Source organism: Leopardus geoffroyi, chromosome B2, assembly GCF_018350155.1.
Source record: "Leopardus geoffroyi isolate Oge1 chromosome B2, O.geoffroyi_Oge1_pat1.0, whole genome shotgun sequence".
NCBI classification, from domain to species: domain Eukaryota; kingdom Metazoa; phylum Chordata; class Mammalia; order Carnivora; family Felidae; genus Leopardus; species Leopardus geoffroyi.
In genome coordinates, this window is record NC_059332.1 from 124,813,974 (window position 1) to 124,839,660 (window position 25,687).

At 43.4% G+C, this 25,687-nt stretch overlaps 1 protein-coding gene across 6 annotated transcripts in view; it reads left to right on the forward strand.

Moving 5' to 3' along the window:
• Positions 1–25,687, forward strand: part of ARFGEF3 (ARFGEF family member 3) — a 184,220-nt gene that overhangs the window by 57,592 nt on the left and 100,941 nt on the right. For 4 of the 6 annotated variants that reach the window (XM_045499782.1, XM_045499784.1, XM_045499785.1 and 1 more), the window contains 2 exons: positions 10,401–10,469; positions 23,350–23,472. In XM_045499782.1, coding sequence (XP_045355738.1) covers positions 10,401–10,469; positions 23,350–23,472 — 192 coding nt within the window. The remainder of the gene's footprint in view (positions 1–10,400; positions 10,470–23,349; positions 23,473–25,687) is intronic. The other 2 variants (XM_045499783.1, XM_045499786.1) reach the window with 1 other exon arrangement.

A 25,687-nucleotide genomic window follows, 5' to 3' on the forward strand; every position in this document is an offset into this window, starting at 1 on the left:
CGGTCCGTGAGTTCGAGCCCCGCGTCGGGCTCTGGGCTGATGGCTCGGAGCCTGGAGCCTGTTTCCGATTCTGTGTCTCCCTCTCTCTCTGCACCTCCCCCATTCATGCTCTGTCTCTCTCTGTCCCAAAAATAAATAAACGTTGAAAAAAAAAAAAAGAATTTACTTCTTAAAAATTCAGCTGTGAGAGTAGGTCAAAATAAGTGTCTTACAAATTAAACCAGAAAGGACAATTCATTGAACTTTTTAATTTTTCTTTTAGACTTATTTTCATTGGCTTGTTCGGCGACTATATTTTCATTACCAGCAATACATAAAACTTTGTAGGATTAAAAGCAAAATGTTCAAAGACGAGAGTTCCTAACCTACCAGGAAAGAGGTAACCATGTACACATTTACCATAATCCAAGGTAGTTGTGTATGTTGTAAGCAGAAGTACAGTTGGAAAACTTCAGAAGGAGAGACCACGTTGGGCTGGGTAGATCAGCATTTCAAGGAGGGGATGGTACTTGAGTTGGACGTTGAAAGGTGTATGGAACTCAGATAATTCTATAAGGAGGGAGGGCATTCTTGGTAGAGAAGAAAAGCCCTGCAGAAGGGAAAGCATGGAGTGGAAAGTGGGATTAGTGAAGGCTAGTGAGCGATGAGCCTGGTTGAGAGAGGTTCTCTAGAGCCTGGTCAGACCAAGCAGAAAAGGGACAATTCCAGAGCTGGGTATTAGACGTTAAAGTGGGGCGGGGTTTTGCAGGATGGTCTGGAATCAGCAGAACCAAATCAGAGGCACTGGTGAAACGATTTATTGGAAGAGCCTAAGCAAGAGGTCCTGAGGACTTGAATCAGATTGGTGGCGGCAGGAAGGGTCCAATGCAACTAAGTGCAGAAAGGCGCACCCCAGATGCACCGAGCTGATCTGCAGAGAGAGAATCAGGAGCGGTGGTCACTGGCAGTGTTGTAGGTGGTAAGTAGGTGGGGAAGGAAAGATCCAAGATGATTACAGGTCTAGGAGCCAGCGTTTCTGACTGAATGATGGGTTTTAAGGGGCCAGTTTAGGAGAGGGACAGTGACTTCACATTGTCAGATATTAAAGAATTGTAAATTTTTTTTAATGTTTATTTATTTTTGAGAGAGAGAGAGAGAGAGACAGAGACAGAGAGAGAGACAGAGCATGAGCGGGGGAGGGGCAGAGAGAGAGGGAGACACAGAATCCAAAGCAGGCTCCAGGCTCTGAGCTGTCAGCACAGAGCCCAACGCAGGGCTCGAACTCATGGACCGTAAGATCATGCCCTGAGCTGAAGCCGGACGCTTAACCGATTGAGCCACCCAGGCGCCCCAAGAATTGTAAATATTTTAAAAGGACAATTTAAAGAAATACAAGTAATATCCCACTACAGTCTTTCCACAATAGAAAATAGTTTGTTGTAAATCCCATAAACATGACTGAGTTTTGTATGTTTCTTTCTAATCATATCTATTTATATGTTCACAGTTATATTCATTGTGTATATAGGATTTTATTTCTTTTTGCATTAGATTATAAACATTCCCACATGGTTGTATTTATTCTTTCAAGTATAATTTTAATGGTTGCATAATTAGAATTTTAGAGGCGGGGGAAGTGTTAGCTGTTTATCATATTAGAGAGTTAATGAGGTTAACATGGTTTTCATGGAATTGCGTATATTTGTTGATGATGTTTAGAAGTCGAAATTAGGGACTGAAACTTGGAAGCGATATTGGCTCTAGTGATAGATTTGTGAGGCTCTCCTAACTCTAGAGGGAAGAGTTAGGAGAATTTGCCAAGGGAGAGAGTTTGGAGGGAAGAATAAGAACGGTTTATTTATTTGTTCAAGTGAATTAGCCAAGTTCGTTATAATTTCTATGTACATATTTTTCTACAGATATTACTGGTACAGTACTTCCTAGAATTAGGTGCTAAGGGTGTATTGATGAATATCAGTGAATATCAGACTTACTACTGGTGGCAACAAGTCAAGGCCAGAAAAGAACCTGAGACATGACCGTATGCCAGTGAGTCATTAGAAGTGTTTTCCAAACTGAGTACTCAAGAACTCTAGCAACATATTCTATGGACTTAAAAAAATAATCTCTCAGAATAGCCATTTGCCAGAATGTGGGCAAGTTGAGCCAGAAAGTGATTTCTCAAATTACCTGTCACCTCAGCCTAAGTCAACTTAAGTCCTAAGGGGGAAAGTTTCATGCCTCGGGGCAATAACTCAACTACCTCTTGTTGCCTTCAGTCCAGGATCTCTGAAGCATGGTGAAGGATCAATGGGTCATCCCAGATCGCCTTTGAAAGTCCTGGATTCTGGCTCCAAGGCCTTTGGAAGCAGAGCAATGTTGTAGGGGTTCTTAGCTCTATTCACAAGGCACATGGGGTGTAAGTGATCCCAAACAGTGGTTCTCAACTGGGGGCCATTTTATCCCCCAGAGGACCTTTGGCAATGTCTGAAGACATTTCTTGTTGTCACAACGGGGAATGCCACTGTCCTCTGGAGGGCGAAGGCCAGGAATGTTGGTAAACATTTTGCAATACACAGGACAGTCCCCCACAGCAAGAATTATTTGACCTGAATGTCCACAATATTGAGGTTGAGAAACTTTAATCAAAGTAAGAAAAAAAAATGCTTCTTGTGGGTAGCCCCATTTTAAATTTATATGTTAAGAAAATGTCCCCTGACATTCCGTATGTACTTTGTGACCGCCCCCAGCCCCACTCTGAAGATACACGTTCCGCCGTTCTGCTGTCTTCAGGAGGCTGAGTCTGCTTTGTTGTTCGTGTGCAGACCCTGAGGGAAAGAATCTGTTTCTATCTCACGGCCAAGGTACCTTCAGCAGTTCCCACTGCATAAGTCTGAACGTGCAGAAGTGGGACAGGCCCTGCACCCGAGGGAAAGGCGTTTGGTGGCTCAGAATCTCCGTGCCCAACACGGAATTTTCTGTCCTCGTTCTTGCCATACTTGACAGAGTAAAAAAAGAACTGGAATGTTTCTGAAAAGAAGAAATTATGCAATTATTTTTAATTTTCCGAAATTTCATGCCAAGATACATGAAAGGCCAGAAGGAAATGTGCATTAAGTAACAAAGCTAGATTTTCAGCCAGAACCAGAGCTGGGGTTGGAAATGCACTTGGCATTAAGAATTTGAAGAGAGTCCTGGGGCGCCTGGGTGGCGCAGTCGGTTAAGCGTCCGACTTCAGCCAGGTCACGATCTCGCGGTCCGTGAGTTCGAGCCCCGCGTCGGGCTCTGGGCTGATGGCTCAGAGCCTGGAGCCTGTTTCCGATTCTGTGTCTCCCTCTCTCTCTGCTCCTCCCCCGTTCATGCTCTGTCTCTCTCTGTCCCAAAAATAAATAAACGTTGAAAAAAAAATTTAAAAAAAAAAAAAAAAAAAAAGAATTTGAAGAGAGTCCTGCTCCTCTCCATGCACCGGGGAAGGCAAGGCCTTCTGTGGGCTGTGCTCAAGTTTTTAGTTACTTTTTTGAGCTCTCGTAGATTTTGTTTGCTTTGATTTATAAATAACATCTGGTACTTGGAAAAATGAAACTACAGTCACCTCAAGATGCCCCTCAATGTAAATAAGACAATTTTAATAGTTTTAGAAAGAGGAAAAGAAGAATTCCTTGTTCGTTCAATATGCCCCCATGCCCTCGATGTGCCTGGACTCCCCCAAATCAGCTCACTTCTTGATGGAACCCGTGTCTCCTTCCCTTGGTTTAATTTATTGATTGTGTTCCAAAATGTTAAATTTAAAGATCCACAAAAAGATGAAAACAGCATTACAACTAGTGTGCTATGTGTTAGACCCGGAGAGGCTTTCCCAGAACTCAGTGTATTTTCCCAGTCCCCGTGCCCATCACAACTTACTGCAATTCCTTACTTTATGACGGTCTTCAACACCAGGTGTTGTTAGCCCTGCGAGATCAGGGGTCATGGTATCTTTTTGGTTCAGAACCGTATGCCCAACACCTGCACTACATCAGATCCCTAGTAACACACCAATAAATATTTGTTAAATACATGAACGGGAGCCTAAGTAACACAGCACGCGGTTCGATGCAAAGCAGACATGTAGTTGCTACCCACTAAGTTCAAGAATCACTTCTTCACTCCTGTAATCGCAGAAACGGTCCTGTGGAGGACTCATGTGAAGCCTTGGCAGAAGTGAGATCTTTGAGTCCTAAATTTTAGGCAACTTACCATTTACGACGTTGAGTACAAAAGGCGGGTTCTCAGCAAAGCATGGCAGATCTCAGAAAGGGCGCTCCTTCCATAAGTCTCTTGGGAGATGCCCTCTGGTTAGTGGAGATGATTTTCTCCCTGTCCAGAGTGAGGTCCTGCCAGGCGGCTGGCCACCCCGAAAGCAGGCTTACTGAATTCTGATTGCTCTAACCAAGTCATGGGAAACTCCAGTGTGACTACTTTGTGTGGTTGCAAAATCTGCCTCTAGCCAGTCACACCACCTGATTCCAACACTTGAATTCCCAGGATAGTTTTCTTCTGTACAACTGGGCTGTCTTAGCGTGTTACCTGCACGTTTTACAATAATGACCAGGCACGTAGGTGCACAGGCTCACTGAAACTCTGTGAGGTTGATCACTCACGAGGACAGTGTGAGGGACTGAGCATGGGTCAGGACGGACTAGTTCCCAGGGCCCAGCGAGGTACCATAAACGTGGTGGGCTTCAAAAAATCCGATCTTACTACTAAGGAGCTTATCGATCTAATGAGGCATCGAGAGGGCACACAGATTTAAGTAGTATGTCTAAGCTGCTCCGTACAAATGCTGTTTGCATTTCCTGCCCATTCTGGGATCATCACGTCTGTAATAGTGATATCTGGTATTGTGCATTTTGAACAAAGTATTATCATTTTTCTGGTATTTTAATATGTTCTCTGTAATAGGCTACTATATTAATACCTAAATATAAAGCTTTGTAAAAAAAAAATACAAGAACAGGGGAGACAGGAGAGATACCGGTCAGATTGACTAGATGGTAGGTGGGGAGAGCAGGGGTAGGATGATCCTCAGGTTTCACATGTGGGTGACTGTTGCCTTTTACTGTGGGAATTTCTCGCATCCCTTTGCCAAATGCACCCCAGTCGCTTCATTGTTACTGGAATGACGAGGCTCTGTCTTCAACCTTATCTCCATCTCGTTAAGCGTCTCCTTTTATCACTCCGGTTTATAGTTTGGCTCAGCACCTCTGCTTTTATTTGGGATTCGTTGGACTGGTCAGCCCTGAAACAATATGCGCAAAATGCTTAACCTTGGGCACGTAAATTGACACGCAACAAGGTCCCAGCCTATGGCTCCAGCACCATCTCTGGCCTCTACCGTCGCATGTCCGTGCCTTTACTCGCGGCATTTCCTTGGCTCGATACGTCTTTCCCTCCCTGTTCTGTCCTGCATCGGTGCTCTGCCCATGTGTACTCTCCTCCTCAAAGTCTCTCTTCTCCGAGTTACGATGTCTTCTCGCCTCCAAAACGGAAGCAGCATTTACCGCAGCCAGCCCTGAAGGACAGTATGCAGGCGTTAGTTTCTCCAGTAGATGAGCTTTCTTGATGTCGAAGACTGTGCTTGCTTTTTATATTTGTGACTCCACAGCAGTTAGACTCTTAGTGAATAATGACTTGAACTGACTTGAAGGGAGCCCGTAAAGGAGGGAGAAAGGGAAGCCACATCAGAATGACAAGGACTTTGGGTAGTAGGAATCTGGGGCAGTGATAAATAGCAGAATGCAGGGGCGCCTGGGTGGCTCAGTCAGTTAAGTGCCTGACTCTTGATTTTGACTCAGGTCATGATCTCAAGGTTTGTGAGTTTGAGCCCTGCCTAAGGCCCCGCACTGACAGCTTGGAGCCTGCTTGGGTCTCTCTCTCTCTCTCTCTCTCTCTCTTTCTTCTCTGCTCCTCTCCTGCTTGCACACGCACAGGTGCGCACTCTCTCAAAATAAGTAAATAAACTAAAAAAAAAAAAAAAAAAACTACTCTAAAAAATTAGTAGAATGCAAACTCCAAAAGATTTATGTTTTTGAACATGATTGATTTTTTTAACTTAAAATGCACCCAATCGTTTGTTAGAATGGCCACGATGAGTTACATCAAATGGAGACTTGTTTCACCTCTGTGAGAAGACAGCCCTGGACATAGATGCATCATGTGCACTATTGTTTTACCCCATCATGTAATGTATTCGTTCCTTAAATATCCTTGCGAGGTGGGGGGGGGGGTGGATTTTACAGATAAGGGGATAGAGAATGTAGTCACACAGCAGTTAGGCACTGAATCAAATGCCACAGTCGTGTTACTAAAACACTGTGTTTTAGCTCTGATTATCACAGCACCTGCCGTGTCGTGATATGGTCCAGGGCCAGGTCTGCTGATGGAGAGACCCCAATCGTGGCCATGAGAAGCCCTTGGGAGAGGGTTAATCCAGGGTATTCATGATCAGAAGAACATACCTCTGACCTTATGCTCGTCATCATTATTTGTCCACATCTGTCCCCCTCTGTTCCCAAGGTGACCACGTTTCCCCGCTTCTTGTCACTTACGCCCAGTTCTTAACAATAAATCAGCTTCACTTTCTCCTTTCTGGCCCAATCTTTTTTTATCCAGAGTTTGTATACACATTTTTAAATCGAGGGGTTGCTTTTTTTGCACATAGTAGCTATTCGATTATTGTTTTTTAATGATTGGAATTTTTATTAGCCTTTGCAGTGATTTTTCCCATTTCATGGAACACTTTGTGCCTGTTTTCCTATCCTCGTAGCTCATTTATGGAGGCTGTGCAAGCAAGCTGGATTGCAACATGCTGCCGATCACTCAAGTTCCTGCTGTTCAGTGATGATGTGGTCAATATACTTTAATGACCCCGTGAGGGATGTATTTTTAATGGAATTGCCCTCAGTGTTTAGTTGCTCTTGTTTTCCCGGAGGGCCAGTGTGCTCAGAATGTGAATCTGAGCTTTCTGCCCTCTCATCGTGCTTTACATTTCTTTGCCGCCCCCTAAATTTCCTACACCCAATCTGTGTTTTGATCCAGTGAATTAATGTGGCTAGGCATTGGGCACACCAACCATTTCTCCACTGATGGTTTTGGTACGTCATTTCTGTCTACCACATCATCCTCGCTAGACCCCATGCCCTCTGTCTATATTGTGCGAGTCACAGGGGCCACGAGCACTGCCCTCCCTGTCATTAAAACCTGCTGTGCTCCCAACACAACAAACCGTGCGTGAGCTCGAGGAGCTGGCTTCGTTAATGCGCTTCACGTCCGTTTCGTTATTTTTGGTTGCTTTTAGTTTTTGCAGTCAGCTCAGCGGGTCTTTGGATATTAATTGCCAGAGCCTTTTTTTATTTTTTTATTTTAAGAATTTTTTTTTTTAACGTTTATTTATTTTTGAGACAGAGAGAGACAGAACATGAACGGGGGAGGGTCAGAGAGGGAGACACAGAATCTGAAACAGGCTCCAGGCTCTGAGCCATCAGCCCAGATCCCGACGCGGGGCTCGAACTCACGGACCGCGAGATCGTGACCTGAGCCGAAGTCGGCCGCTTAACCGACTGAGCCACCCAGGCGCCCCCAGAGCCTTTTTTTCAAAGACCTTTTGAACTCTGTCAGCATTTGCTGGGTACGGGGATCCTGAACTTCCCTCAGACTATTGCACATCTACTCTTGTGTACCTTGTATGAAAGCACAGAGTAAGTAATGCAAGGCAGAAAGTCGATCACCGGTCTCACAAGTAACATTAATAATTAACCAGTTTAGACAAGCATATGCCATTATTATATCCATATTGTAAAGTATTGCCAGTCACCAGTCTTTATTGTAAATACTTAAAAATCCAAGAGCCCAGATGGACAAGTCCTCTCCTATCTCCACAGACCACCACCGCCACCAGCCAGCCTCTCATAACCTCCCACCCACCTGCCATGAATCACGGCAGGGGGTGGGGGGGAGGTGGGGGAATGGAGGGAACCAAAGAAAGGAAACTGTGAGATAGCAAAAACTCAAAGTAAGAAAGCACCCTATGAGAAAGCCTTGAGGGCCTTTCAGAAGTCCAACGAATGTTATAATCTAATGGAAAGATTATAAATAAGTAAACAAGCCAGTTGTTCATGAGACTGGTATATGCTCTAAAGTCCTGAAACAAGATGTGACCAGCCATTTTAGAGAGGGTGGTCCGAGGAGGCTACATGTCTCTCTGAGGGATTTACATTTAAGTGGAAACCTGAAAGAAACCAGTCAAATAAGCCATATGAGGAGCAAGAGTGGGAGGGTTTCGGGCAAGGGTACCACCAAGTACAGAGGCATTAGAAGACGTGGCCTCTCCCCCCCCCCCAGCCCCTGCCCCACCCCGGGCCAATTTACGTCGTGGTGACACTGCTGTCCTTAGCTTTCACTACTTGTCTACCAACCCCCAACCCCCAAAGATAGTCATTGGACAGAAGAAGGCCTTTTCCCAGTAGGCCTGAGGGCAGCTGCTCCCACAGTCTCTCTCTGTCAGCCTGCCTGGCATGGGACGATTTTTATCTGGAGTTGACTCTTGAGTGGCAGGCACCTTAAGGATCAAAAGACTAAGGAACCGATCCACAATGAACTTATCTAATCTGGTAACGAAAATGGGCGAAAATCCCCTCTTCCTTCTTTAATCGCATACATATTTGCTTTCTTTGAAGGAGCAGCTGTTCCTAGGGTGGATGGGCCAGTAACGAAGACCGAGGGATTAGGAGGGATTCCTTATCCCATCTGGCAATTGCACTTTTTTGGGGTGCTGATTAGGGGCATATCCTGCACTAGGTAAATTTGCTAGGCTTCAGCCTTCTTTCATGAATTGTGCAGAACCCGATGAGAAACATCCTCAGGCAATCCCCACTGACAGGGCCAAGCTGCAGGCAGGGCACAGAACACGGGTGTTGGGTTCAAGATTAAGGAGCGGATACCAGCACTGTTGTCCCTCAGGCTATCAGCGAGAAAAGTCACAGCGTCAGAAGCCAAAGGACAGGGAGAGTCTGGCCTCTTATCTACTCTTATCTATAAAGTTAGAAATGATTTTTCAAATGGCACAGGCTTTTATCAATCTGTTATCTGGCAGCTCTTCAAGTAGAAAGTGAAATTTTTAATGGTCGTTGAAGATCTTGCAAACGGCAGCGATTCACTGTCTATATATCTTGTAGAATAAGGGGAACCTGAGACTAATAAATAGGTAAACTCTGGGCAGCATCTGGGGGGAAGTTACAGGGAAGAGGAAAGTGCCTGGTAAAGAATTTCTAATCCTTTGTGGATTTGGGAAGGGGACAGGAACAGAAAAGTTACAATGAGGCCTGGGTCTAGGAAGAGGACCAGACAGATTACATGGTGGTTCAGGGCATGGAGTCAGATTACTTGGGTTCAAATCTCAACTGTACAGTTTGTTACTTGTATGGTCTTGGGCGGCTTATTTAATCTTTCTGAGCATCAGTTTCCTTATCAGGGCAACAAGGACAGTAGTCATCACACTTATTAAAAGTATCAACCTAGGGGTGCTTGGGTGGCTCAGTGGTTAAGCTCTTGATTTCGTCTCAGGTCATGGTCTCATGGTTCATGAGTTCAAGCCCCACATCGGGCTCCATGCTAACAGTGCGGAGCCTGCTTGCCTGCCTAGGATTCTCTGTCTCCCTCTCTCTTTTCTGCATACCCGCTCATGGGCACGTGCACACACACACATACATTCTCTTTCTCTCTCTCTCTCTCTCTCTCTCTCTCTCTCTCTCTCTCTCAAAACAAACTTTAAAAAAAAAAAAAAGGCAGTTGGTGCCTGGGTGGCTTAGTCAGTTGAGCATCCGACTCTTGATTTCAGCTCGGGTCATGATCTCTTGGTCATGAGATCTAGCCCCTCATCGGGCTGAGCATGGAGTCTGCTTGCGATTCTTTCTCTCCCTCTCTCTCTCTCTCTCTCTCTCTGCCCCTCCCCTGCTTGTTCTCTCTCTCTCTCTCTCTCTCTCTCTCTCTCTCACTCACTCAAAATAAATAAATATCTTTTTCAAAAGTATCAACCTAGATAATTTGCACACCGTGCCTAGCACTGAGTCTGCTCTTATTGGACGGACTTCCTAGAGTTGCTGAGGAATGTGGTTGCTGGCCAGTCTTGCAGTGGCCCTTCCCTGGGAGGACAGGGTCTCTGCGTTTGCTTTTTACGGTATTTAGTCTCTGTCTTATTAGGCAACGTGTGGCCACTAATTAGGGAGCAGTGAGGTGGCCCCGGGAAGAAACATTAGATAAAGCAAAGAACAAAGGAATCGTAAAACAGCGGGGCCGCACAAATGATATGTGAAACCGTATTTCTGTTTATTTCTGAAATTAACCCCTTCTCTCTCCCTTCCTCCTCCACCTCCCGGTTGCTCAAGGTTTTACTCTGCATAACCTACACCCCTACCTTTGACCTGAATGGGAGCGCAGTGCTGAAGATCGCAGAGGTGAGTGCCCCATTTCTCCCAGCCCCCACCGGCTGCTCTGCTCGGTTGGTGCATGCGCACAGCTGCCTTACCTCCCAGCCTGCTTAAGCACGGGCTGGAGCTGCGGCCCGGCAGTGGGGGGAGCCCTTTTCTGATCATTACCATGGGGGAATTTCCACTAAGGAATTGATCTATAGGAAGCGGGCTGTGGGCGCCATCATGCTCGATTGTCGTGCTCTGCATGCTTTGGTTTGCTTAACTGGAGGCTTTAAAATGGAAATAACAGTACTGGTTCTCCCACCACTGCCACACCCGGGTATCACACCTAGCACTGCCTTCCCAGTCTGTTTTTCGTAAGGGTAATTGAGAAGCAATTGATTTTAAAAAATGGTTTTTGAGAAACCAGGTACAAAAGTGAGAGACATGTTTACCGATGAAATTCCATCCCCATCCCCCAAGCCCCGATGAACGCATTCTGTGACTATCATTGGAAAGCCTTCTCTTTTCCATCTGTGTTGCAGACTGAGTCCTTTGTACCTTCCAGCACTTCCAAGAGCATGTCCAACAGAAATCTTGGCTTCTTGAATGCCTGGCATATGCCTTTGGCTTTTGGAAACGTCAGCATTCCAAAGCTATAACTTTAATACACTTAGACTACTTTTCCTACCATTTCTTGAAACGAGTATCTTCAGGATTCATGTGTTTTGACAAGCGTACACGTGCAGACCTCAAAGAGGCAATGATATTCTGAATTCTGAAATTTTGAAGAAAAAGCTTAACTATCAGTGGGTGGTTTTTTTTTTGTTTTTTGTTTTGTTTTGTTTTGTTTTTTACTGTAATGATTACCATTTCTTGAGGATACCAAGTTGATATTGAGCACTTTGGGCATGACTTCTTTTTTCTTTTTCTCATTATTGAGGTAATAGGCAAACAAAAATTCGACATATTTTAAGTCTACAACTCACTGTTTTGATAGACATATACATTGTGAAAGAACGTACCACAATGCAACTGCATAAAATATCCATCAACTCACATAGTTACCATTATCACGAGTATTATTTATATTGGCCTATACATGTGCTTTTTATGGTACTGTGTGGTATTAAAGAGTGAAAGGAGAAAATTATTTTTGAGCACACTGAACATTTTTATGTGTCTATCAAAAGAAAAAGAAGCAATTAGCTGACCTTGCACTACAATATAAATTCCCAAATGTATATATTTATATAGATAGAACACTTCTCTTTAACATATTTATATGTTTTACTCTATGTAAGTAAAGAAATAGAATATCAGTCGTTTTTTTCAGTTGATTTTTAAGGGACACCTGTGAGTGTTCTTATTATTTTCAAGTTCATTTTTTCGTTGCGCATGTGGTAAGAACAGTTAAGATGAAATCTACCTTAACAAATTTCTAAGTGTCTGATGTGGTAATGTTAACTACAGGCTCTATGTTGCTCAGCAGATGTCTAGAACTTACTCATCGTCTTGTGTAACTGAAACTTTATACCCAATGAACTACCCATTCTCCCCTCCCCACAGCCCCTAGAAATTACCAACCTACCCTTTGTTTGTATGAATCTATTTTAAGTACCCCATGTAGGTTCCCTTTTAAGCTGACAAATGCTGGGGTGCCTGGGTGGCCCAGTTGGTTAAGCGTCTGAGTCTTGATTTCGGCTCAGTCGAAACTGAGTCATGATCTCAGTTCAAGTTTGAGCCCCACATCAGGCTCTGTGCAGACAGTGCAGAATCAATCTCTCTCTCTCTCTCTCTCTCTCTCTCTCCCACCTTCCCTCTCACAGTTCATGAGTTCAAGCCCCACATTGGGCTCTGGGCAGACAGAGCTTGGGAGTCTGTCTCTCTCTCTCCCTCTCTCTCCATCTCTCTCCCTCTGTCTCTGTCTCTCTGCTTTTCCCCAACTCATGCACGTGTGTGTGTGTGTGTGTGTGTGTGTGTGTCTCGTTCTCTCTCTCAAAATAAATAAATATACTTAAAAAATAAAATGACAGTTTCTGATTAGAGCAAGAAATAGTACCAGCATGTAAGAGCCCTGTGTTAGTTAGCCCTTTGCCATGCGAAGGGCAAGAAGGGAGAAACAGCTTGTCCTGCTGATGGAGCTTGGGGAGGGGGCACAGGTTGTTGCAGGACCCTCAAGAGGGGAGAGGGGCTATCAGGGGTCCCCAAGCTGCTCGCAAGAAGGCGAGTAGGCTGCCTTTATCATTCCTCGCGGGAACCAGTTTGTGAACGGGAATCTGAAAGATTCAAGATGTCATTCCTGAACAGTGGACACACACGGCCATGAACCAGCCAGGTTAAGGGTGTTTATGCTGAGGGCATCTAGAAACCAGTGTAAAGATTCAGCAGGCCTTTCCAAATGGAATAACAGGTCAAAACACAGTGGTCTCTACCAAAACCTATACGGGAAAAACAAAACTCTTTGCTTAAAAAAAAAAAAAAAATCTCAGCCCAAAAGCAATATAAAGATAAAGGCATTCCAGCTCAGTGGCAAGAAGCCGAGCTCTGGAGTAGCAGTGTTCGGATGTCAATCCCGGCTCTCCCACCTCCCACCCACCTGCCGCGTTGCCTTGGCTACCTCCCTGGACCCGGTGTTTGTTCCCTGTGAAGGCAGTGCACACGGCAATACCTGCCTCGTGGTGTGGGTGTGCCCTTTAGGCAAGGAAGATAGAATCCACGTAAGAAGCTGTTTGTGCAGGTCCAGCCACACAGGACATGCCGTGGCCCTTAGGGAGCTGCAGGTTGATGATGATGGCCAAGTGCCGCTGAATCCTGCTGGCCCAGCCAGGACCCTGAAAGGATGGAGCATCGATCGGGCCAGCCTCCTGTGACAACAGTAACTAGTTTACTTTCCTCTTCCATGTCCTCTGCGATCCCGTTGCTGGGGGAGAGTCCCCCACCTGGCACAACAGCAGCGTGAGGGTAGCAAAGTAGGCTTCAGCCCATCACAGAAAAGCGTGTCACTTCCCACGCTGGCTCGGACTTTATAGCTCACGATCAAGGCTTGAGACTACATTCCTTTGAAGGAAGGACTTGGTGGAGATCTTAAAAATAAACTTTCCATTCTGAATTTGGCGGCGGGTGCCTTCCCTCACGGTGTTCAGGCCCCCAGATGACATTTTAGGTCCCGCCTCTCCCGCAGACCCACAAGCGGATTCTTCCACCGCCCCGTTCCCAGCAGGACATGGTTGACCCTGCCAGTGCCTCACTAGATCTGCCACTCTGCGCTGGGGACTGGACACGTTGGAACGTCCTCCGGCATAGCAGGGGTATGGAGGCTGCTTTGTAACAGCCACGAGAGTCACCATCTCGAAGCGCTTTTGATAAATGGTAGCGTGCAGAATTGCTAGTATAGACCTGACATAGACATCAGTTTCCAGAGAGTGGGAATCCACTCTTCTGTGTGGCCAGTCCTTGGGAAGGACAAGCCAGTCCGCTGAGAGAGGCAGGGTGACCCCCGAGCATGAATGAGCATCACAGATCTAGGGCCCGAGCTGCACTCTGCCCGGCTGCGCCAATCGAAAAGCCAACAATAGACACACTCTGGAGAGTGCAGCCCATGCGGAGAATAGCGGACGTGTATCCACGAGGCCTGGCTCCAACTCAACGTAGTTCCACCAGCCTAAGTTCTAGTTCTGGACTCATCTGTGGCCATTCTTTCTCACAACTGGTCACTCTGCGGACGCATGAAAACCTATCATGGCACCTTCTAGGGCAAGAGACAAGTTTGTAAACTCAAAGACCACGTCATCTAGCTGTCCCAAATATTTACTCAGTGCTTACTCTGTGCCAGACTCTGTTTTAAGAGCTTTCTCTATAGCAAATCCTATAATCCACACAACAGTACCGTGAAGCAGGGAATATCGTTGTCCATTTTTGACAGATAAGGACACGGGCACATAGAGGTTCTCCAACTTCCCAAAAGTCAGACCGCTAGGAAGGGGTGGAACCAGGACGCGAGACCAGGCAGAATGACGGCGCTTCTTCCCCTCACACTGTGTAGCACGCACGACTGCCATCTTGGCTGTGGAAGGCCCACCTCACAGAGGCCCTGCTGCTGTCCTCTGTGAAGGGAGGAACGCTCAACGAGGCTACCCCCGCTTCATCCCAAGCTAGGCTCAGGCATGAATACCGTGCAGACACAGTGTTGGAGTTAAACTAATCTTGCCTTTTGTCTTCAAAATGTGTCTTTTGATGAAAAGAGTAGTATGCACCATTTGACTGCTACCAGTGATCAAAGATCAGAACGAGGGACAGGCTTACAAAAGGTTGCTATTAGAAGGTCAGCCATTTTCAGTAGTTGCTTAAGTACATTTTGGCTTTTCCTCTTTACACTCCCCAAACTAACCGTCACATATGGGACACTTACAGTCACAAAGCTTTGGAGGACTTGCTTTTATGTTGGTGATTCTCATCAAAAGGCTGCCCGTTAGAATCACCTGGGAAGTGTTAGCAAAAATAAGATGCCTAGGGGCGCCTCGGTGGCTCAGAAGGTTAAGTGTCCGACTCAGGCCATGATCTCACAGTTTGTGGGTTTGAGCCCCGTGTTGGGCTCTGTGAGGACAGCTCGGAGCCCGGAGCCTACTTCGGATTCAGTGTCTCTCTCTCTGCCCCTGCCCTGCTGAGGCTCTGTCTCTCAAAAATAAATAAAATGATGAAACCTTAAAAAAAAAAAAAAAAATGATGGCTAGGGCTGTCCCAGACATTGAGTGTTTTGGTCTTGGGCAGACCTGAGCATACACATTCTGTAACAGCTCCCCAGTGATTGTGCTGTAGAAGTCAAGTAGAGAGCAACCGCCACGATGGCCCCTCTTGTCTCCTACCGAGCTTTTCTTTTTTTTTTTCTTTTTTTTTTTTTTTTAATTTTTTAATGTTTATTTATTTCCGAGACAGAGAGAGACAGAGCATGAGTCGGGGAGGGGCAGAGAGAGAGGGAGACACAGAATCAGAAGCAGGCTCCAGGCTCTGAGCTGTCAGCACAGAGCCCGACACAGGGCTCGAACTCGCAAACCGTGCGATCATGACGGAAGTCAGACGCTTAACCGACTGAGCCACCCAGGTGCCCCTCCCACCAAGCTTTTCTGTAAAGCCGTGATGACATGAGCTGTTGTCCTCTAAAACCTCAGAGCGAGGTGTGCTGACCAGAGGCATCAGCAGCGCCTGGGAACCTGCTAGAAATGCCGAACCTCAGGCCCCACCCCAGACCCGTGAATAAGAATCTGTTTTCTAATTAGAGCCCTCTTGGGGTCCACGTGCATATTCACGTTTGAGAAGCAGTGCCCCACGTAAATGTCAGTATACTCTCATTTTAAACGGCTTAAAACCCAGGGAGAGCTGCCTTACCTCTGCGTGGCCATTCAAACCCCCCTGCCCCGGCCCCCATGTATGGAATCCCACCAGCAGCAGCATGCCCTCGGTAAGTACCAACTTTGATTCTCCTGTCCCTTTATCTTCCATTCTCGCCCACCAGATCACCTCCACTTTTCCCTTCCCATCTGTCAGTGCTTGATAAATATCAAATATATTTCTTAGGCTTTAACAGTTTAATCTGCTACAGAGCTGTCCCCTTGTGTTTTCACCTTAAGGCCCACTGTCAGCCTTTGAAAGGAGGGGCATGCCCCCACCCCCACCCATACTTACGTAATTTGGCACAGGATGAGCACACCTATTTATATGAAGAGCATAGCAACAATTTATAAATATAAGCATATGGATCGGTAGTGACAAATATTAGATTATTAGGCAAATAATACAAAGGCTAATTTAAGAAAGAATAATAGTACAGTCATCTGAAATCATTGTTTAATTTAGCTGCACAAGAGAGAGATAAACGTTTTTCTCACCAGACTTTGTATTTCCTCAAATTTGCCGTAACAACAGCTCACGGCCTTTCGGTTTTCACTATAGAAATCACTTAAGGGGCACCTGGGTGGCGCAGTCGGTTGAGCGTCCGACTTCAGCCAGGTCACGATCTCGCGGTCCGTGAGTTCGAGCCCCGCGTCAGGCTCTGGGCTGATGGCTCAGAGCCTGGAGCCTGTTTCCGATTCTGTGTCTCCCTCTCTCTCTGCCCCTCCCCCGTTCATGGTCTGTCTCTCTCTGTCCCAAAAATAAATAAACGTTGAAAAAAAAAAAAATTAAAAAAAAAAAAAAAAAAAAGAAATCACTTAAGAAATGCTTTTTCAAAAAAAAAAAAAAAAAAAAAGAACTGTGCTAGGAAGTGAGGCATAAACCCCGACAGAACCGGCAGACTGGGAAGGGTCACCAGATAGGGATGGGAGCGGTTGCTTGACCTTTCTGTACCATATGAGTTTTTTCTAACTATGTGCATACCTTTGCTTGAAAAAAAAAAAAAAAAAAAAAAACTGCCTCAAAAAAAAAAAAAAAAAGAAATGCTTTTTCATCATCAAAAAGAATTAACTATGTAAGAAAGTTATATTGCCACAAAAAATTAATAGTATTCAGTAGACTTATTCAAATGGTGATTCTGTAGGCTCTCAAGGTGCTTTGTACTTGTTCATTGAGCCTTTAATAATCTGCATCTCTGTTTTGAAAGCAGGACAGGGACACCTGGGTGGCTCAGTTGGTTAGGCATCTGACTTTGGCTCAGGTCATGATCTCACAGTTTGTGAGTTTGAGCCCCGCTGGGTGAGCGCGCGCGCGCTCTCTCTCTCTCTCTCTCTCTCTCTCTCTAACTGTGCACCTTATGGGATTCTCTCTCTTTCTGCCCCCTCACTCACTTGCACCCTCCCTCCTTCAAAAAAAGAAACAAAACAAGCAAGTAAGCAGGACATTTCAGCCTAAAACTACCACTTAGCTGCTGGAAGCCTTCTTAGTGGTCTCTGAATTTTTCATAAAGATAAGTCTTTAATTGAATGAAAAAATTTTTCTCCTGTTGTCACTTTTGATACAGCTAGGAAAGCACTTTATGAAAACACCTTCAAACCAACCATTTACAACTCCTGTGGAAATGTTGAGAAAGAATCCAGACATGCTCTTCTTTCTTACTCTGACGTACATTGACTTTTACTCAAGAACAGTGTTTACCCTGAAACCTGTTGGTCAGGAAATGGAGGTGTGTAGTTCAGTATGAAAAACGAGGCCATTTCCCCAAGGCACTGTTGAAACTATCAAAGGATTATTAAGCACTTAAAATGTAAATAAGAGGGCAGCCTTCCTTTGTATGTCTAACTTTAACTTGCTTCATTAAACTATAACAATGAAAGCTTTTCAGAACATGGTTTTCCATGATACAGGAGGAAGAAGAAATATCGTCAAATCTAAAAATGGGTAATTATGAAAAATGCAACATGTATTTTCTGATCAATTTCTTATACAATCAGAAATAGAACTCCCTATGGATACATAGTCCTTCTCTTCATTGGTTGAAAGCTAGACCAAGATTTCTTTTAGTATGAGGCCCAAATTAGCAGATAGGTCGAGTTTTCCAAGGGTAGTTACCTTAATATTGGAAAAAGCTGTGGGAGTAAAAATTGCCAAGGTCTTTGGGTAAAGGAAGAAGAGGAACCATAGCCAGGAGCTCTGGGGAGCGAATTTGAAAATGGTTAGTGTTCTTCCATTAGAAAGATTCGGAGAATATTCTCAGGCATGCTAAAGGCTCCTCTGTGGGATTTTTCAAGGTGAGAAAGCCTTGTTTATAAGTGTGTATTTGCTGGTTTGATTACTGACTCACGGGAAAACTTCCAGTTTTTGATCCTGTCAAGTTCAAGCAAAGTCTGTCTCAAAGACCATTGTTTCTTTTCTTTAAGATTCTTAGTTCCAGGGAACTTTCTCTTTCACTCCATCTATCCATCTATCCCTCAACTGCAAAACACTGGTTAATCAGAACATCTAACAACCCTAGCTACTAGCTGTTGAGTCCCTAGGGCGTGTCAATAAAATGGTTTTTTTGTACATTCCCCTCTAATCTTTGCCACAACCAAGATAGATAAAGAATCCCAAGAAAAGTGAGGGTCATTTGCTTGCCCAAGTTTCTACAGCGAGACATTCCAATTCAGACTTTTTATATTTCAAATATGGGCTGTTTAACCACTATGTTATATTGCTTCATCACTACTGTCAGTCTTAGAAAATGTTAGTAGAATCTTGCCATTATCATGTCGGCAGCCAACTGAAATTTTTAGGAGTCTTACCCACCTTGGATCTTTACGAAGGCGCTTTGTTAGAAAATGGCGGTATGGTGTTTTCATATGTGAAGCAAAAGTATTGATGAATTTTACTTTTTGTGTGTGTGACCACAGATTCAAGTGACTGTTAGGCATATGCCATTTCTTGGGTATCTTTATGTATTGATACTCAATTTATCTTTTCTGAACATTATGTTAGCATTTGAGGATCTGATGTTTATATGTTTATAGTTTAGTTTATTGCCACTTCTTACCCCGGGGAGTTTAAAAACATTGAGACTGAAGACCTGTTACCAAAGATTCCGATTTAATGCTACTAGTTGTCATTAAAATATTTTTTTTTTTTTTTAGAACAGGCTGACTTATAACTCCTGATATGTTCAGTGATACTTTTTTCTTTTTAAGCCTAATGTGGTAGCATTATTTGTGAGATCTACAGCAAATAAAATATTCTACAATTAAGGACCAGATTAGTCTGCAGGTATAATCCAGGAGAAAAGTACACAGGCGATCTGGTCAGTTTATCTTGGAAGCATCTTATCTGTCATGTTCTCTCTAAAACTGGGAGAAGTAACCCCACCTCCTGGCAAGAAAACCAGTCAAGGGAGCCCAGACCATTGTCTCAGGGTGGCTGAGGCCACTGAAGGAAGGAAATCCTGTTCTAAGGAACGTCTCCACTTTTCCTTCTGGAAACCCTTTTCTTCCTTGTGGGCCCGTCTCTTTACTGACTCTGATTTGACTCCTTTGAGGTGTCTGTTCTTTGGCTATTTGTTGCCAGATGGGATTTGAGCAAACTAGTCTTCTTGCAACACATTTCCACACTTGCCTGTAACCTCGGACTTACATAGCTCTTGAAAAAACTTGGAGTTAGAAGCCACACAGAACACTGCAGACGTCCTCTGTACTTCATTTTGGATGGGTTCACAGGCCAGAGGCTAGAGTTCAGTAGACCTATAGATCATGGTGCACGAATTAAAGGTCTGGGATGTCTTAAGCTGTTTTTATATGCCAGCTTAAGCCAAGAAGAATATGGAGGCGAAGAGGGAAGTCACAATCAGAGTTGTCTGCGTATGCTTTTCCAAAAGGAAATTTCCATACCCAACATGACGATCGGACTTACTGACACACACATTTCTTAGGAATCATAAAATAATCTTAGTTCACTTTGTGAGTGTGCGTGTGCATGTGTGTGTGTGTGTTTGCATCAGCAGGAACCATATGATGAAGCGACTTCTGTCACATACCCACCTGTTACAGCTGTTGACCTGGAAACGGGTTGGCCACTGAGTTGTCATGATGATTCAATGTAGAGTTTAGACTTTGAATGTGACCAATAAGCTTTCATAGTCCATACAAAAAGACATTTCTTCTGCTTTCTTGTAGCTTAATCTTTTGATCTTGGTGTTTCTTATCGCCATAAATTATTTTCCGTCTCCACAAAAATTTTCCAGTTGAAAACACACTAGCTCTTCTGTTTATGGAACTTGCTACTCAGTAGCAAGCACTGTTTTAACAAAGCTGTGCCACGAACTCCATTCAGATAGGACCCAAAGATCATATCACATGTATTTTGCAAAGCTAAACAAATGTCTCCTGTGGCAGCTTCTTTAAAATTTGTTATCACTTTGGCCGGTGTTGAATGTCTACCACATTCTACTGTGCTGCTTCGTACTTCGTAATAGTGATACTACCCCGGGTTTAACCTAGTACTGTTATTTATCAGTCCGCTTACTTGATGGCATAAAACTTCTATTGCTTATGTATGGCTTGCAGACTTGCGTCCTCTTGTTCTTTTTCCCTTCTGCCTGTGGGGTCTGTTTTGCTTCATTAACTCTTTGTGGTTTTGCTCTCAGTTGTGTTTAGCATGCCATAAAGCTGGATGTCCACAAATGCATGAAATGGTCAAAATGTGCATTACGAAACTCCTCACTGCCCTGTGTCTTCGTGCGTTCCCTGGCGAGCAGGGGCCTGTGGCTTTTCACAAGGTATTTGACTTGGCCCTTTGAGCCTCTGGCAGAGATACAGGACTGGGCCTTTTTGAATGTCAGTTCTGCACTATGAAAGCAAAGGGCAGGGGGGAGGTAGAAATGATATTGGAGATACTACAAGAAGAAATTGATGAGTCCTTTCCCGGAAACTCAGCCTGCCTTTGGACTTGGTATTCTCTTAACTTCTCTGATTCAATGTGCTCATTTTAGCACAACCTCAAGGTAGAGCAGAAAAACATGCACAAAGTGACAAATCATTGGCCTTGAATATAGTGGTCAGGTTTATCATGGAAACCCTAGTTTGAAGAACCTTACTGGTTTACCAATGTATTATTATCACGAAGCAAGCGAGAGAAGCTTTTCTGAAGATGTCAAGATAGCTGATAGAGCATTTCTTTCTGTGGACTTAAAGGTAGTGATATTATCAGGTACATGGTCTTGCTATATTTAAAAGGATACTCTTTTATCAAAGTATTTATACCTCCAACTTTAGCAGAACGAGCTTCTTGGATTAATACGTCTCAAAGCAGAGTAAACATGCAATGAGTCATTCCCAGTATTGTACCCCTGATAGTAGCAACTATAAAACACGAGAAATGGTGGAGACACTAAAACTCAAACGCATTTGGTTTCTAGGAGGTTCTTGTCCATATCCTGTACTGTTTATGTTACATAAACCCCATTCCTCACTTGTGCTTTCCTTCATGCGTCTAAAGTGACTGATACAATTTTTGCAGGGAGGTCGCATGGGGGGTAAGGCTCTCGGTATTAAAAAGAATCGTGCTTCTCTTGAGCAGGAGGTCAGCTCTTAAAATAGCTACTCTTTTATCTGTACTGTTTCCACAACTTCAAAATTCCCCTTAAATGTGTGTCAGAGCTCAGAGATCTTAAAGATCTACAGCTATAAAGATTTCTGGGGAGAATGTAGGATTTAAAGAAAACTTAAATTCTGAGGCATGACTTGTACTGCTGTGCCTACTTACGCCACAGAGAATTTGGTTCGTCGAAGTGAAACACCACCCGCTTGGATGGATTTGCAAGGGTTATGTGTCTTTTCATCACATGCAACGTAAAAGCCCCCTGAGATTAAGACCCATTTTTTTTCTAAGTATGTATAACTTGTGCCTTCAAGTACATTATGATCCATGATCATTTGAGAAAATGAATTTAACATTGACATGCCCTTCAATGGTAATTTGAAAAATAAATATTTTGGAATCTGCTTTTGTTTTTTAGCTAAAAATGAATTAATCTGACCCAAATTCCAAATAAATATATGAGTTTTATTTTTTTATAAATTTATGAATTTTAAATGCTCACTGGACTATCAAGCATTTCATGAGAGATAAATTGTTAGAAAGTATTTACTTTTACATCATTAATTTTACCCAAAAGGTTATGACAGTGACACCCGGAAGAAAGCTCCAGCTTAAGCAATAGAGGCAACAAAAGTTAACACTTAGTCTCTCTCCCATCTCGCTTATCATCCATCGAATTAAATTTGCCATTTAGGTGAGAACACTTTATTTTCATTGTAGGTAATCTTGGAGCTATTCGTAGAAAAATAATTTAGGTACGTTAAATCCCTTCTTTGTCTTTTTGTGGGTCTAAACTTAGTAGACTGAAAAGGATGACATACCTTAAATAGAGAAAAAAGTGGATAAATTAAAAGCATGTATTTATTGTGACACCCATTCCTATAGCTTCCGGAAGAATTACAGGGAGTAAAATCTGAAAAGTCATGACATGAAACATCATCATCATCACATGAGGGATATTGTTTTTTCAAATTGGGATTCCTCCAAGCTGCAGCCACCAGGGAATCTTCTCAGGTCCAACTAGACATTCAGACTCGCACAACCCAATCTGCTTCGCAGATACAGGACAGGGAGTAGAAGCAGGACACTGGCCGGCATTTCCGTCTCACAGGAGTCCTTGGAGCAGTCCAGAGACTAGTCTGTGCTCTCAAATGTCAGCCTTGGAGCAAGAAGATGAGAGCCACCTTGATGGGTGCAGTCACGTTGGCTTAGGAGCTCCCATGTTGCAACTATGTCAGAACCAGAATTTCTGTAAAAACCCTATGAACAGAGCTAGGAAATGTCCCTCAGAGGCTGTGAGCAATGACAGGGTTCACCCAGGGGAGAGAAACCTGTGACTTTTCACAGGTTTGTGAAGTTCATCCACAGCTTTCCCAATTCAGATGCAGCTTAGTAATTACGAGACACCTTCACCCCAAGCCATGCTGCCCAGTCACGTAGCCGATGGTCCACCTTTACCAAGTTTGCAGAAGGACACAGCTAGAGAGTGAATCCAAGATCGAGCGTGTTTACAGTGCAGGAGAAAGGGATTCACTAACCCGTTTCCCACCCTTCATAACTCAGAAGCTAATACATTCCGTTCCTGTTTTGCCATGGAAGGAGCTTTTCCTGATTAATTTCCAGCCACCTGAGTTTGCTCTAGATAGCATTATTTGGCATATCTAAAACTCACTAATTTGCATCTTCCTGTGATGCTCAGAATAATAAGCTTCTAAGAGTGGTAATATTTAGGAAAATGTTAGTTTTCCTATAGGCTTAAAAACAGATTTTCCGGGATTGTAAATATTTATAGCACTCATGGATAATTAGTCCTAAATCAGGCTGACTTTCTATTTGAGGAGGATTTAATAGCTTCTCCGGTTAATTCCAAAGCATGTTGGTAATGAACTGTTATCTACAGAGCGTGTGTGTTGCTATCTTATTTCTTTACCAGGTATGCATTGAAACATACATATGTAGCTGTCACCAGCGTAGTATAAACACGGCTGTGCGGGCAACTCTCAGTCAAATGCTGGGTGACTTGGCTTTACAGTTACGACAAAGGCAGGAAAATACGGTGAGCAATGTTGCCGGTGTCTCTGTGTAACTGCATGCTGTGTGTTCCACATCCTAGACGCTCCCTCCCTCACCCCCTGCCGGGGCTGCTTCCTACTGAAACAGTAGGAAGGGCTTGCTTGGTTTAGAAGAGCATCGATTCATATAAATTAAGCTCTTTAAGTATATTTTTGCCTGTTTAAAGCTTTGAGAGTCGTTTCTCTTTATGGTTTCTACTCTTTTTTTCAGTCGTTCTTTTATAATTCACTTGTCTTTTTAAATCATTTTTTAAAACTCAGATTGAAAGCTTTCATATAAAAACACTGGACTGATACATTAAAAAGTATCAGAAGTGAATTCAAAATTAGGAAAAGTTAATAGCAGTCAATTACATGCTTTAAGGTTTGGTGTCTGTGTTTCTCTCTGTTAACTAAAAGATTGTGCGGGGGGAGGGGGGTCTTCCTTCACCTGCTGGTACCATGGGGGGATTGGGGTGGGGGCGGGGGGAGAAGCTGGATTTGACTTCTCTCTGTCATCAAAGCCGGTTAGAGCTTATTGATCCAAACTTGAACAGATTGTCTAAAATGAGCATTCCTGGGAAAAATATAAACGTAACTGGCTTCTTGTATATCCTGTCTTTTGGGAATATTAATGAAGAGATGATTCCTGTTCAAAATAGGTGTGTGGTTGGTTTTTTAAATCTGCCTCTGAGGAATTCAGGTTAAACTTCTTTTGAAATCCGCAAGAAGTATTCTGAATTGAACACTTTATTATTTTTTAGAATAAGGAATCTCAGTGGCAGCCTGAAACATCTCATGAATTAACTTTACAGAAATTAAGGTCTCATGTTTCACTTAAAATCATTTCTAATTTTTACCTTCAATTATTTTCTAATTTATAGAGTTGAGTGGAACCTTCCAGCTTACCTAGTCAAATTCTTTTAGCCCTCATTTTACAGATGAAGAAGATGAAGCCCAGAGAGGTGAAATTGAAATCTAAAATGAATGAGCTTATCAGTGAAAGAAACATCACTGAACCCCTAGGCTCCTAACTGTGACTGCAACAGCCAGTGTTGAAAATACCACACTGATCTGAAAAAGCAGATACTGATTTTTTTTTTCAACGTTTGCTGTGTCCGAAGCCTAAGTTTCTATTTTAAAAAATCGTTTTATCTTGACATGACGTTAGCTTACCTTTTGTTAAAAACTACTTCATTTATACTAGGATTTTGAGTATGATAATGTGGGAATAGTAGTTTAAAAGAAATTCACATTGTAAATGGAAAACATGCTAAGGGAAAAAACATTTAAGAAAAAATTGTTAAAAACACATCTTACTAGAGATAAACCTCAGATGTTGAGAATCTTATATTAATCATACATAGTTCATCCTTGCTAAATGGCAACACGACGAAATACTATAATAGAAATGATGTCTGAATGTCTTAAGAGGAACCATTAAATGAAACTTTGTAATTTCAAAGTGATTTCACTTATGTTAGTTCACTTAATCTTATTTTTAAATTTTTAAGTAGGAAGGTATTTGGTTTCAAGTAAAATGACTTAGCCTGTTAGCTCATGTTGTTCTTCTAGAAGAATGGTAACAGGTAAAGCTGTAGAGGTCTGGATAAAACTTAGATGGTGAGGTGTCTGGCCGGCTCAGTTGGTGGAGTGTGGGACTCTTGATCACAGGGTTATGAGTGTGAGCCCCATGTTGGGTGTAGAGATTGCCTAAAAATAAAATCCTTAAGAAAATAAAAACTGACAGGGTTATCTGCCTCTGTCCCTGGTATTGTATGTCTAACCAGCCCTCTGGTCCTGCTCATCACTGACCATCTGGACTTACCCAGCCTGAGGCAAGATCCCAAATTAGGTGGAAAATTAGTGTTTCCTGTTATTTCCTTTCTATTACTCATGCAGTCCCCGGAGATGTGTCCATGTCCCAGAAAAACAATTCTCAGGATCCTAATATTTGTAGCATTTGTGATGTCAACTAGAGAGAGACATAAGTTTTGTCTGCTGAGAATAGCGATGAAAGGGAAGAGGTCTATAGGCACCGTGAGGTTCATTCGAAGGAGAGTTTATGTTCTCCCATGGGAACCTCACATTACCTGGGGAAGATATGTAGCATGACCCATCACAGGAAGACATCATGGGCCATATCAGAAGTAGGAAGACTTAAATACAATGAAAAGAAAATAAATCTAGACTGCCAAAAGCATTAGCATGAAATGTACA